Below are 16,159 nucleotides of genomic sequence, written 5' to 3' on the forward strand. Positions count from 1 at the left end.
ATCAAATAACATAATAAAGAATAGGTGATATTATTAAAATAGCATTAAATGAGAAACACTTATTTATAAAATGAGAAACTCTTAAACAAACGTTGTTCCAAGCAAAGTTTGACGCTAGAAAACCGTAATTAATTATACTCATATATTAATTAAAAAATGTTTCATTCATTTTATTGTGTTTTACTTATTTACAGAAAAAAAATGTATAAACTCGTAATGTCATAAAACTGAAAAGATGTTTGAGTAATATATGTAGTTGCTACAAATTGATTACTCCGTTGTTGTAACATTGAGACTACTCCAGTGTTACAAGCTGTAATACATATATTTACCATGTACGGCGAGACAAGACTGTTACCGTCGGCAAGTCCAGACGTAAGGACGCTAGTATCACGATACGTCTTTGTCGAAATGGAGCCATTTGTACTCATGCCATTTACCGTAATTGTATTGATATTGTTTGTTAACTCATTGCCAATCGGACCCGCCGCCACAACATATATTTTACCTCTGCCATTTCTACCCTTTGTTAAAGATACACAGACATGTAAATGAAACTAATCAATGATAAAAGTATATTTCGCAACATTAAGTCCCATCCCTATACAACTATTCCGTCCTTCGGTACATATTAATCGATATCAGTGCGAAACTGGAGTAGTTTTCAAAGCAGATTCCACAATTTTACTGAACAACTGAACTTTGTTTTGAATGATTTATAATTATTTAATTTGGGTTGGTCACATATTAAGTAATTCCATTGCTGAACATATTAATCTTTAAGTCTTTGATTTAAAAGATCTATTTTGAATACTTTAATATCGTTTAAATTATTATACAAAAATACGTATCTAAGATTATCTTACTTTTTAAAAAAAAGTTTACACCATACATGTGATCGTGTAGTATTTATATCGTTTCTTTCATACAAGGTAAATTCTATCATAACACTCTACATCAAGGACTTTGGGTTATTAAATATATTAATGGAATACTTTGCTGATCTTTGCTTACATTGTAATGCTGAGAGAAAACTGCAGCGGCTGCATTGAATGTAGAATGACTTACCCCCAAAACATATTTGAAACAAAAAATGTAATGAAGTTTATTAACGTCTGAAATGTTATAACTTCAGATCAGTACATTATTATTGGAGTGACAGGTGCATCAAATAATTCTATTTCCGTTTTTCTTTTCAATTTATATTCCACCTAAAATTTCAATGTGTTCTTTGTTTTTCAAAAATGCATATTTTGGTTTTGTTCACATTTATCTTTAATGGAGTATTTGTCGAAAGCATTTAATTGCAAATGATGACTAACTGGATTTGTAGTAAAAAGTACAATGTCATCAGCAATAAATATCTTAAAAACAGATAACAGCTCTAAATTGTTATTTGTAAGGTTATCAATATCAATAAAGGCTCACATGTCAATTAAAAACAATATAAACCGAACAGGGGGTAAAGGCTCTCCTTGTTCAACACCAATCGTTCCATAAAAACGTCTGAGAATGACAAACCGTTAACATTTTTATGCCCCCGCCACAAAATGTCTGGGGCCTATAGTGTAACCCTGTTCCGTCATTCCGTCATCATCAGTTTCCGTTTATTATCTAAGTAACGGATGCATACATTAAACTCAAATATGACATATGGATATAACATGAGAAAATAAAGTTCAAGTTCGAATTTGGTCATGGTACGATGATTTTTGGCAGAGTTATGCCGCTTTCACTTTGAAACTAATATGAAATTGTCAGTTTACGTTCATTATCTCCCCAACGATATTACACATTCAACTCAAATTTGACATATGGATACGTCTGAGAAATGCGCAGGTCAAGTTCGAATTTGGTCATGGTTTAATGATTTTTGCCCTTTTGACTTTGAAAATAATATGAAATTTTCAAATTCCGTTCATTATCTCCCCAACGGTAATATAGGCCACTAAAGTTATGAGTATATGTAGCTTGACATCAAACAAATTGCAACACAAGCTTTCTTTAGTATTTTGCAATCAATATATATGCATGGACCTTGTAGTAAAACCCTAAAAAAATATACCTTCGGAAACTTGACTTTTGGCAGGTAGTTTACAGGTACCTGTCCAGGCATAAAAATCGTAATATAATATCGTAATATGTTTAATATATATGTGGCGACTGTCTTGTCTTTCTCTGTTATAGATTGGTAGTTTTTTAGCCAGCATGTATTGGTGTTCATAAAAATTGAATTTGCAATGAATAATAACAGGTTTGGCCTCTTTTTTATTATTTATTCACTTGTGACACACAAGATTATTACCCCACCCACACATAATAATAATGCAAAACGTTCAAATTGCATTATCTTAAAAATACCTAATATTTACAATTGGAAAGAGGTTCAAATAATATTTATATCACATAAGCTTATATAAATAATGAAACATTATCACTTAAGACATTTTAAAAGCAAAATGTAACATACGTTACATCAATTACATTGACATTATTCTAGCATTTTTTAACTATTTTGGAAAAATTTATGAAAATAAAGAAAACAGACTTAGTTACAACAAACAATGCATCTGGTAATATACTCAATTTCTGAAAGTAACTCGTTAATTAGTCTTTTGCTGTGTCATTTAACATATTTGTACGTTACCTAAGTCTCATCCATCCAAATGTTACCCATAAATGATATGCAAACTATCACTTTTAATATGATTTAGTAGAAATAACTTCATTTATCATCGCCAGGATTGTCGAACTATCTATATTGCACAACACTTAAGTTAGTGAAGAATAAATGCTGAAAATGAGCTGTAGTTATGTCTTTAGTAATGGTTCAAAATTAGAATTTTATATGTACAAATGCCAATTTTATGTCATGGATCATTTAGGTTGCTTTAAAAAATATTTCACCTTTGAAATTGAATGCCATCACATCTTGTTTAACCTATTTATGTTTTCTTCCTTATTATATAAAGAGATATTTAAAAGTGATCTCCACATCTCTATGTCTCTCATAATGCTCATTAGTTCGACTACACCTAGTCACCTTTAAAAAAAGTTATCCTTTCAATAACTTTCAAAGTATTGCATAGTGGTTAAAAAGCTTTCTCCTGCTGTTTTCGATGGTCTTTTCACTAGATTTGCAAGTCGTGTTTTTGCACTTTTCATGAAAAGAACGTCTTGAAATGTTCAACTGTTACTGTTACAACAATGGTGGTAACGTATTTTAGCTGTCAGGAGGCCATTTACGCCTTTGATTCTTCCTAGGACCTTACTTCACGCTTAAAGTGTCTTATTTTACACAAAGACTTGATTTAAACATGAAAGTCGAAGGTTTCAACTTTACTGACAACATCGCCACGAAATTTATGTTCTTTCTGCAACTTACACAGTTATTGTATTAAATAAATATACGTTCAACATTTTTTTCTTGTTTCTGAACTTCTTATCATATTATGGTCTCTTGCAGTTATCTCTTCTCGACGTAATTATAACAATACTCTTTTCTATCATTTCGGCTTTACATCCAATCATCTAAAATGGAATTAAAAAGAGATTACAAAAAAAACATTGTCTGGTCTTAAAAAAATAATACTATTCATCAAATAAATATTACCCAAAAAGTGGAGTCCGCTTCAGAGAAATGCATAAATTTGGGTGCACTATAGAGCAAAACGTATGTTCAACGTCAAATACAGCTTTCATAAACCATGCCTGTAATTTTCAGTAAATTTGCTGTTTCTAATGCTTCCGAGAGATCACTTATTTTACCAGATATTTATACATCACAACAGCAGATGTGAAGTGCTGTGTGGCAGCCGTAAAAAGTTGCCCTGTACTTCTCTTCATTATTGTTATATTTTTCTAATATTTCGGGATCATTGAATCCAGCACTTTAAAGTGTTGAGAATTTAGTACCGCTCAATCCGGTGCTAGGGGGCATGAGGGATGTTGCACTTTTTTCATTATCCGTCATATATAGACTCAATCAAACCGCTCTGCAATTTTCATGTAAATTTTGCTTTTTAATGCATCTGAGGGATCACTTTTTATCACTTTTTACCAGATATTTAAATTACATCTGTAACTGTTATTGGGAAACAGAATTAAATAAAAGGAGGCATTTCCCCTGTGGTCACATGGTTGTAGGTATGACAGGGCTTTCATTTTTGGCTTATCAAAAAAAAGCACCCGAACTATTTATCAATCACTTCATATAAATGAGTTATCTGTTCGTTTAGGCCAATACTTTAAATTTGATTCACAGACCATATGCTGTAGTTTTCATAAATATAGGACGAACAGCATAAGGAAAGGAAAGCAAACCCTATTAAAGATAGGCAGATGTTAACAGTATCTCAGAATCAAGTTTTACAACTATCAAATTTTATTTTTTGGTAAAGACAAAAAACAGAGAGTCAGACGGACAGAAAGGCAGATAGACATGTTTAGACGGTGTAGATTGACATACAGATATCCATATTAGCACAAACATCTCTGATTCATTACGTTTGTATTGAAACTATCTTATCTCATGTGTTTGTAAAATTGTACAAAGAATTTAACTCTCAAATTGGGGATTATTACCACTGGCAAAGCAACAGTTAACTCCGAATATAGCTCCTCATCAATATTTGTAGCACAATTTAGTTAAACCAGAGACATAGATAGCATGTTATCTATGTTTCTGGTTAAACCATGGAGCTCAACAACAATTTGAACTGCTTACTGTGACTATAAAATAAGTTTTTCTCCCTTTTTTGGAATCACAATTTTGAAATTACATAATCATTGTAAATTCTGTATCTGTTTTGACTCCCCTGACATCTCATATATCACTAGTATATAAAAAGATAATATACTCGTATCACGCTCAGTATTACCTTTCAATTCTTATCTTCCAAATGTTATTAAATAAAAACATAGTAGCTATCATACACATTGACATTTTTATACCAAAAACTAATGATCTGTTAATAAATATCATGCATTTAAGTTTCTAAAATTCATAACAATTTATTCTAGATTTCGTGCATTGTTTACCCAAACACGCTTCCGTAGTTACATTTTGAAGCTACCCAGGATGAACTTAAATTTGTTTATTTTTATTTTTTCCTACTTCATAACATCTTATTATCAAAAGAAATGTTAATATATAGGCTAATGATTATTTATATCTCATGAAAATTGCAAAATCTTGACTGTTTTAACGACAAACGATGACTTATATACACGCGAAAAACCATTACAATTCATTCATTGTATTTGATATTTGGGCATGTACGAGGCTAAAAGTTGTAAAAAACAAGTAAATATAATATAAAAATTTATACATACTTTGGCACAACAGCTTCTTAATCCAACTCCAAGTATAAATGTGTAAATTTTGATATATTTTAAATCGCGCGGCCTCATAACTTTTTTACCTCGACACCGGTTACAGTATAAAACTCTGTGTATGGTGTACATGCAGAGCCATATAAAAACTCGAAACAGATGCAAAATTTGAATTGCTTTTTTACTGGTTTGCCATGGTTAGATTTTTTTAGGGTTTTTACCTGTTTTATATGATGTGTATAACAAACTAAAAATGTAAAAAAAGCTTGTGTTGCAATTTGTTTGACGTTAAATTTTACTTTAATCGGACTAATACACATTCAACTCAAATTTGACATATTTATACGTTAAAGGAATGCACATGTCAATTTCAAATCTGGTCATGGTTCAATGATTTTGACAGAGTTATGCCCCCTTCACTTTGAAAAGAATGTTATTTTCAGTTTCTATTGATTATCTCCCAAATAGTTGTCATAAGAATACACTGGTCACGTTCGAATTTGGTCATGGTTTAATGATAGCTGACAGAGTTATCCCTCTTGAACTCTGAAAAAAATCAGAAATTTTAAGTTTCCGTTTATTATCTCCCCAATGATTGTACACATTGAAATTTGACATATAGATACATCTTAAGAATAAGCAGTTCAAGATCGAACAATGATTTCGGACAAAGTTATCTCTCTTGAATGTTCGAAAAAAATTGAATTTACAGTTTCAGCACTCATACTTTTGTGGAAATGCATGTAGTCATTATTTTGGCTACGAATATGCAATATGCAATTTACAAAAGGTTAACACTGAATAGTTTCTATGCTTTGAACTTTGTATAAAAATGGTTTGAGTCTCATTGAATAGTTTTAAGGGCTTTGAACTTAAAATGAAAAAAAAAGTTTGTACAAACAAATTTGGAACTTTATATTATAACATTTGAAATTTTGGCTGCATGCGGGGCGTGACGACACATTTCTAGTTAACTTATGACTTAACATTTGCATATATAACTTGTATCATTTTTTATCATTTTACAACTTTTACAACCATGATTCAATTGATTTAATCCATAAAGCATTGTGGTTAACACTATCAAATTCTTTTTCATAATCAATAAAATCACAATATAGTTTGTGTTTCTGTAGAAAAAAACATTTTGTATTATGTTTTTTAAAATGAAATCACAATCTGTGGTAGTTCTTTCATCTCTAAATCCAAACTGTATGGGATTTAATACATTTTCATTCTCACGCTATTTATCTATTATACTCCTAAGATATAAAGAAAATATTTTTGTAATCAAATAATGTCAGGTAATGCCACGGTAGTTAGCTGGATGGTTACGGTGCTCTTTTTTAAATATCGGTACAATTGCACCTTTGCACCTTGACTCTGGATGTATGCAATTGCCATATATATAATTGAATATTTTGACCAAATATGCTTAAATAAACTTTTTTGAGTCAATAAAAAATCGGCGACAATCAATCTTAATAGTAAGCTTATAATGTTGATACTATAAAAATGTACAGAACACCTAATATTTATTGATTTCAAGTCATTTGTGGCTATAAATGATTAATAAAAATAAAATAAATAAGTAAACAGTTATTTGTCATATATCTGCAAGAGTTTGTTATGAATATCATGCCACCATAGTAGTATATAGTTATTATCTTTTTGTAAATTTGATGCAATAATTATACTAATTTCGCATGCAAGATAACACTAGATGCAACTATCATCAATAACATACTTCATTGATATATTAATAGCAATATATTTTACTACAAAAAATAATTACCAAAATATTATCAATATTCTCTCCAGTTAATAATTATGCCTAATAGTTCACAATGTGGCTTATACGAGGGCTGATTGATAAATTTGCGGAATTAAACTAAAAAAACAAAATTATTTTATTGAACTACATGAATAAACCAAAATGTTTGCAATTACACATCCATATTGCCGAATATATATCATATTTTTCCTACGAATACACCGTGTCCATAACAAACACTGTTCTGTGACTTGAAGCACGCTGTATTTCTAAGTATACATGATATAGTATAAATGTCACTGCGGAAGCAATATTAAAGCAAATTGGCGCTTACACGTGAAAATTAGCATGGCGCCTTGACATCATTTCCTGAAAGTTAAAGGACGATGTATAGAACGATTATTTCGCAGCAGCGTTAACCTCGATGTGGAAAGACATTTGTGTATAAATGGCATGAGCGGTTTAGAGAAGGAAGAACATCATACAGAAGAGCTCAACATATCGAAAGTTGCTGCTTGCTGGGTACCCCGCATTCTGACGGAAGTCGACAGAGAGAAGCGCATACAGTGTTCTCAAGAATTTCTCAAGCGTTACAAGGCACATAGCGAAGATATTTTAGACAGGATCATGTCCACGGACGAGACATGCGATCCCGCATCCAAACACCAGTCTTCTATTTGAAAGTCACCTGACACACCTCCACCCAAAAAGGCTGGAATTCAGCGAAGTGCCAAGAAGGAAATGTATTAATACTTCATTGATAGGTTGATAGGCATGGGCTCCTGTTACAACACTAGGTGCGAGAGGGATCAACCGTAAATGTGGAATATTATTCAAAGGTAAAAATAAAAAAATATAACGGTTACTATTTTGTTATTAAAAATCTTTCTATAAATACTTTATTTAATTTTAGAACATGCATTTTAAAATATTGCCTTAATGCAGTCGTTATGCGTTATCAACTTTCAGGTGTTATGTCGGGAACCCACCGTACATCCCGGACTTGGCTCCATTAGACTTCCGTTTGTGTCCCCGATTTAAAGAAGGAACGAGGGGCCAACGATTTTAAACACCATTAGAGTTACGCACCAGGGCGCGCGAGATAGTTCTGTCGTTCAGTTCAGACTGGTTTAAAGTGACTTTTGACCAATGGATACACAGGCATAAAAATGTGTCACTACCGGTGATAATTACGTTGAAAAGGTGAACCGGACATTAAAATTTAACGTTAAGATGACGTCAGTGTGTGACAACGTCGCATCGATGTGCTTCAAGTGTAGGATAGTGTAGTGTTTTGATTTTGCATGTAAACTGTATTGTTCAATTTATCTCAATGATTTATTTGGCTTTCTGTCAGTCAGGGGTAAAGGTATCTGGTGTAATTTGTTTTGTAAGTTTTTCTTTAAATGTTAAAGAGATAATACAATGCCGCGAGTTTATCAATCAGTCCTCGCATATACGCTTGCTACACGCGAATGCATTTATTTTTTGTTTCTTTGACATATAATAAATTGGACTGTTTAGACTGAAAAATGACAGTTTTGATTGCGATTTGCTTGTGATATTTGTTTCTCAATTACTTTTTTGAAAGAAAATAAGATAAAACAGTTACTTACCTATCATGTTCATACTTACTTCTTTAACTCCTTCAATTATTGCTTCCCTTGTTGGTAAGTCTAATTTATGAAATGTTCTCTGTAATGTCCATGCCATTACTAGTATTTCAATATCATGTAGTTTATAGACAGTGCTCTTGACGAAGCATCAGAAGCTGTCCAGTGGTTTCGACTAAGTTTTGAATTATCAGTATAATTAAACTCAAATACTTTCAAAACTGAAACAATTGAAATAATTAAAAAAAAAAAAACATTAGAATATCAAATATAAACAAAGCCATAATTTATCAGTATGGGAAGTGATACATTTTAAGGTAGAAACTACTGTTATCTTAAAATATTGATTGTTACATTACTTCATTTTTATATTTTCCTGAAAAAATGTGGCGGCATGGCTACTGGTTATAGCTTTAAAGTCTAAAATTCTCTAGCCGCGTGGGTTCCAACCTCGACAGAAGCAAATCGTTGTTCCTTGGACAAGACACTTTACGATCTTGCTGGTTGGTTCGAGAAACGGATTCGTGAGTATTTATAATAGCTTTTAGCTTCCTACACAACCGAACTAGAATTAGTTCTGTATGGCCTTAAGACTTTATATATTCATACTTAAGTTGACATCCAAATTAACAATTTTCTTGTTGAATTTTGCATAGGAATGTTCAGATAGGTCATTATACTCAGTTCTTATATGTTATTAAGGGGTCTCAATTCATGGAATCTATGAGACAATCTTACCAACTATTTGTGAATGATAAGCTATTCCTGCGCTACAAAAATTGTTGTCTTTTACAGCAGCAATTATACTTGCGACATTATTTCCATGACTGAAGAAGAAAAGGAAAATTTGATTGAATAATACAATACAAACTCTCATGTATAAAAAGGTAAAAATCGAGTATGCAATTTCCGTGTATTTCTGTTCAAGCCGAGGTACCTCTTCTAGAATTTTATCTCGAAATACATTTGTTCGTAATTATATAACACTAAAATAATAGCAAACTATTTTATTTCATTGAATGCAAACAGGAATAGAACTCATTCGGTTAAAATTATGATAAAGCATTTTTTAGAGAAATAAAATGTACATATATGCAACATATTAGTTATGGGCCTTTCCTACTCATGTTATTTATTTCTTTTCTTTCCTTCATTCTAAACACGTTAAGTAAAAAAGATTCATATTCATAGCAACACGTTAAAGTGTTGTAAATCTTTCTTAGTTATTGTTAGTTGAATGCATTTGCGCAGACTATATTTTCCATGTCATTTTGTTCTTCCTTGAAAATGTCTCGGAGTAGTCCCACTTGGTGAACAGAAGACACTGGTACAATGCTATTTTAACTTCTAACGACGTTGTTTTCCACTTAAGAGACTAACTGAAAGTCAAATAGGCCTAGATCAGGAGAAAAGGGAAGGTTACTTACTTGATGCAACGAGAATTCACTGAGGCAAAATAATGGGAGAAGCCACTGTGATGTTCATGATAGAGCCTTCGTAAATTCTTTCAAGGGTGTTACCTTTTATAAAATGCTTAAATTATTTCTGGACAATATCCTTTTAAACTTTCCAGTAAAAGTTTTGTCACCTAGAAGTTTGTAAAACTTATTTTTTCAGCGTCTCTGTGGCTCTAAGTACCCAAACACGTTTTTTGTCTCCCGTAATTAAATCATTGAATCTCCTGGGATTTATCTTTTCAATGTTACAATGGCAAACTTTGATATACTTTATTTCTGAATGGTTATTAGCATAAACAGCAGCATCACTGTCCCTGTTGATAGTCTTTAGTCTAGAAAATGAGCTATCCCATAATAAGTATACATTGCGTCATTCTCTACAAACGGCCTACAGCTGCAGTGTTTCTAGAAATGATTCCATTATTTGGTCTTTGACAGCCTCGGTGCTGTTTTTAATACTTTAAACAACCTATAACAGTGCCTTTTGATACTCGCGGATCCAACAGATGTTATTATCTTCATTTAGTATATTGCTTGCAGCTACTCCCAAACGACACCGTACCTAATTAGATCCATCTGACATTTCTAGTGCTTCATTTTTCTTCATATAAATTGAAACTATGCTCTATGATTACACCAAATGTAGTGTAACGTACCCTTGTGACTTGATATTTAAGATAAATGTCAAAAAACATATCTTGGATGTCGGGCAAATCGATTAATGAATTTCTCCGAATGCGCGTTTGTATTAGTACCTACATATATTGCCTAATACTGCCTATGTAAAATTTGAACTTACAAAATTAATATTGACGACTCGGTCTGATATAAACGGCATATGTTGCAAATTGCCTGTCATCATCCAGTTCAACCTGTTTGCTGTAAGCTTATGAGATTCTAGTTTTGTTATTTTATTTATTTATTGTTGTTTATTTTGGAGGGGGGGTTGGTCGTGAGTTTGTTTGATTTTGTATGTTTATTTTTGTTTGTTGAATGTTTTGGGGGGAGGGGGGGGGGCAAATCCCATTTTTTATTGCGTTCTCTTATAATTGCTAGGCACTACCTAGATCACGATTTGCATACATATGAAATATGAAAACTGAAGTATTTAAACTTAATATGATTTGTGTGTGCGCTATCATTGGAAAAGGAACTGTAAATCAAATCGATATGTAGTTTATCAGTGAAAGTCGCAGTTGCCGAGGGATCCAAAATAGCTTATATAACCAATGTATAATACTTAGATAAGAATACTTTACTTTGATCACGCCAATCAATACTTCTATCTTAGTTTTAGCTTATATCATAATCCTTAGTAATTTACATACTTAAAAGAATTCAAATTATATTTGTTTCTAAATTTTATGATGAAAATCATTCCCATCTATGATCAAAATTACTTTTGATCAGTTTATTAATAATTGTAAAATTAAAATTCTAACTTAATTGCAATCGCACTTACGTAAATTTGAACCAATGTCACTTTTTACTTTCGTAAATAAAGCTATATTTGCTCTATAATTGATTGTGTAAATGACATTTAACTTAAACCTGATTTTGTATTAGAACATTAAGTAAATAATTATGAACATATTGGATCACAAGTTAAAACTTTCATTGGTTTTTAAAATAAAATATTACAGAGATATTTCTCATTATATCAACCGGAACATACTTTGTATCACGCAAAGTTTCTGGATGGTCTTGAAAGTGTTCAGGAGCCACATTGGTATTATTTTGAACAAAATTAAAGCTCCAGTCTTTTTTCTGAAAGAGCATGTAAATAATTTTATAACATTAAATTTAAACACTAATAAGAATTTCATAAAAGGTTTAATACATAATTACATTTAAACTTACATTTACAAAACTTTATTAAATCTTCAAACTTTATTGATTTAGTGTCAAGTGAATTATCAAAAATCCTTTTTATATGTGTGAATATGTACAAGTGTGGTATATAATTAGCAAATTAACTGTCTTACAATGTTTTCTTTCAAATCGAGTAATTGTGTATCTATTCCTACTCCTACAAGACCTAAGACGACATCTTTGCCGGTGCAACCCATTGCCCATGCATCTTCAACACCCGTGCCATAGTAGTTGCTTTTTGTAGCATCTGGCTATAGACAAAACTCTCATATATATTTCTACACCGAACACATATCAAACAATTGCTGCCGGGTCTACTTGGAATATTCATATAATATTGATGAAATCAAATGACGTTTTGCTTGGCGCAGTTTTGAGTTCGTTCGTTTGTTAGTAAGTTAGATTTTTATCCATTTGTTTCAATCATAATTCTCTTTAATAATGCAACGTTTCAGAGAATCTTTTTGATAGTTTAAATTATCCTTTTGTTTTTGTAAACTTGGTCAATACATTAAATTAAACAATGTTTAATGACAGAAGGTTGTTTTCCTAAAACCAATTCAAGTAGCAATTTTTACTAAGAAAAGAACAACAACTTTCGTGCACGTTAATCTCATTGGTAAGGTTTTACGTTCAAATGCAATTTACAATAGTTTCAACTCTTACCATGGTAATAGGTTCTTCGTAAAGGTTTTCAGCGTCCCCTTCAAGTTGTATTATTCCCCGTAGTATCTTTACCGGTTCAATTTCTAATATCTGCAGATATTGAAATAAGATGTTCAATTGCTATATTTATTATAAAAACAAGCACATTTGATAAACTATTTTCAATTAGGGATAATTAATGAAAAGAATATTAAAATGATCTTATATACTCAAATCACGCTTAAATAGATTTTTTAAGTCCCAGTACAGAATTTCTGTATACATTCTATATATTTTGGATAGAAGCGTAAATATATCTTAAATTGTTGAACGAAATTTAGACGCCAACAGAATCATCGAGTAGTTTTAAAACAAGGCATGTGACTTGAACAAACGGTGGAATTTGCGAAAGCAGATATTGTGGATATTTTATAATTTAAACAATTCATTTTGCATGTCCTTTAACGTTTCCAGAGTTCACCGTGACAACTATTGTGAAATCTTAACGGTCTAACCTACCTTCCGTGGGTCAAATTAGGAAACCGTCATTTTATTCTTTATAAGGGGAATAGTTTTGTTCCTGTCCCTGCCTAATGTATTCGTTTTTACAGAACAATATATCAAAAATTCAAAACGAAGAAATGAAAATTTTGCCTGTATCTCTCTTTTAATAAAACATGACAAATTACTCTGTGAAAATAAATAATAAAAAATCAAGAAATGGACACCTGTTATGGGAAGCTAATTTAATCTCTAATCTGTTAAAAACATATCTATACATGGAAAAGCATAACAACGAGCGTAATAAAGATAAATATATACACAATATACCTGCTCATCCGTTTCAGGAACTTGCGATAGATTTTTGTCGCCATTATATTGTAATATGTGCGTTGAAGGGGTTATCTGAATAAAGATTAAAATATATTGACTAATTTAACTTATTAAAATAAACTGCATGGAAGAAATGCGTCTAAGAACATATCCATTACATACTTCATACTGAATTTACATTTTGTTCAATTGACTTGCTTTACAAAATTGATGGATGATTTTGTCCGAAGATAAATACGTAATATAAAGCGTAATAAAAAAGCCCATTAACAAAGTAAATTTATTTAATTTATATTTTGTGCTTCTTTTTGTATTGCACTTGTGCTTGTGTGCTTTGTTGGCTGACCTTTAATCATTGCACAGCACATTAGGTATTGTCAGTTTTTCAGTTCCTGATATTGTCCATTAGGGACATACAACCTTGCCGCTATATACATGTAGAGTAACTTTTTCGATATGTTTTGATCATGTTTCAGTGTATTATTTTTGTCATTTATGCCTTATTGTTTATTTTAAAATGTGACAAAATGTAACCCCTTGCTTATAGCGATTACAACAAAGTTGATGAGCGACAACGCAGATAATGAAATGTTCAACAATCCCTTTTTCTCAATATTTAAATTATTCATAATTACGCGTTAAAAGAATAAGCATCAGTCATTCCTACTATTGAGATGAATGTGTATGGACGAGACGAACATTTCAACACAACTGTTCACCTCCGTTTTCATTAAAATAAAATTTGAAAATTGAATTATCTTTAATCATAATTTACGTGATTTTTTTATATATAGTCTACTGTAACGTCACATGTTAACATCACGATTTTCATTTGGGCCCGCTGACATTACATGCACAGATCGGGTGCTGGGTTTGAGTCATTAGTTGTAATGTATGAAATGTCCAAATCTATAATTAACACACAATTCCTACGAGGGTGATGATATATAAATAACACATGGCTGTCGGGGTGATAGCGGATACTGTCAGCTGGAGAACTTGTATATTACTCCGAGGCGCAGCTACAACTTCAATATTTATGTAGAACGCAGTCAAGGAAATAAATATAATACAAATTATCAGTTTTACAATTTAATTTTGCTCAAAACAATAAACCTAACAAACAGAATTCAAGAATAATTTTATACATTTCTACATAAAGTTGAGACAAAATATACATGTATTATTCTGTGAATATGACATTTTAAACTATGAAACGTAGCCTAGTTAACAAAGTCAAGTTAACTTTAAAACAATGCTACATATGAAGTTATACAATGATAATGTGCTCCACGGTGATTTAAGAAATATTCCCAATGGGATATATCTTAGGAGGGTGATTTTCAATCAGAAAACATAAAAGGCCTGTGTGAGTTTTACATTGAGGTAAAATAAAACAAAATGTTCATTATTGACTAAATAACGTCAATCTAGGTTAACGCCCCGATTCATACCACTTGACTTGGGTGGACGTTTCATTTTATCACTCTCAGTGTGATGTGACATTTATATAATGTCATACTACTGATTTATTCAACATCTATATCTATTTTAAAATGGAAGTCATGAAAAATTTGAAAATCAACTTGCATTAGATACGAGAGTGAACGATGCCGTTTGCAAATGAGCTATAGTATTGTGTACATTGTCCACATTCAATTAAAAATATGTAAAGTCCCCCTGTCGATAGCAAATACATTAGAAAAGATAAACAACAGACAGAAAATCCGCAAAAAGAACATCATGTTTAATTGTATCTTTCCCAATTTCAAGAAAATTATTGAAAGATTTATATTTTCTACCTGAGTTTATTAAAGTTATGTGGAGTGCAATAATTGTGGTTTTTGTATTCGCTGCGTTAGCAGTGAATACAGTTCTATCACAATTTGCGGGATTTCAATAGAAGAATGGGTACCGAACAACGCAAAGTAGTTCTACACAGATTTTCTTGTCACACACAAGTGATAAGATTTTGAATTGTCAGTAGTTCATTTTTGATTTTGTTATTTCTATCGTATATTATTTGCATGTTTTCAGGATATAATCAGTAAAAAATATCATTAGTATTCATTCGCGTTAACTTTGCGTAAGGAAGTAGTTCGTACCAAAACAAAGTTTTCAACGCTATATTTGTATGTGAAAGCTGATCTCATCATTTTCTAAAAGTAGGTACAGAAAACTTACCAATATTATTTGAACTTAATGTAATCTGTTTTGGAATTCTTATTTGGATTTCATGATGTATAACAGTGTTGATAATTCAGGTGTCTTGATATATTTTTTTTGTGTTGTTTGAGTTGTTTCCCTTGTTTTCCCGCAATATCACTAGTTTTGTCTATGTTTAAGCGGCTTTGTTTGTAAAAAGTTCAAAGTGTTCTTAATTTATTGGAAATATGGATTATTGATAGTTGGTCAGTATTATTTTGAGTTGCATTTGGTTTAAATTAGTGTTTGTCATAGATGATTTTTTAATTAAGTAACGAGTGTGGTCTGATTTGAAATGTCATCAGTTTTCGTGATTTGGAACCTTTGAGAATTGTTTTCAGAAAAATCCGTTAATCTAGCTCTCTGTTTACTTAATCTCACAATTTATTCATATCACTTTGCACATTGTGTTTATTATATTTTGC

At 31.4% G+C, this 16,159-nt stretch overlaps 1 protein-coding gene across 1 annotated transcript; it reads right to left on the minus strand.

Annotated features, from left to right (window-relative positions):
• Nucleotides 1-324: 324 nt before the first annotated feature.
• LOC132714851 (endoprotease bli-like) lies at nt 325-14,158 on the minus strand. Its single transcript, XM_060697768.1, has 8 exons — nt 14,084-14,158; nt 13,527-13,601; nt 12,717-12,806; nt 12,164-12,301; nt 11,854-11,945; nt 9,460-9,548; nt 8,744-8,942; nt 325-524 (listed from the first exon to the last, which is right to left on the minus strand). Exons 1-7 carry the CDS (start codon nt 14,156-14,158, stop codon nt 8,824-8,826), a joined length of 678 nt encoding a protein of 225 aa, XP_060553751.1. The 3' UTR covers nt 325-524; nt 8,744-8,823.
• Nucleotides 14,159-16,159: the final 2,001 nt, after the last annotated feature.

This window comes from Ruditapes philippinarum, unplaced genomic scaffold (genome assembly GCF_026571515.1).
Source record: "Ruditapes philippinarum isolate M1 unplaced genomic scaffold, ASM2657151v2 ctg3546_1_1_1_1, whole genome shotgun sequence".
NCBI lineage: Eukaryota > Metazoa > Mollusca > Bivalvia > Venerida > Veneridae > Ruditapes > Ruditapes philippinarum.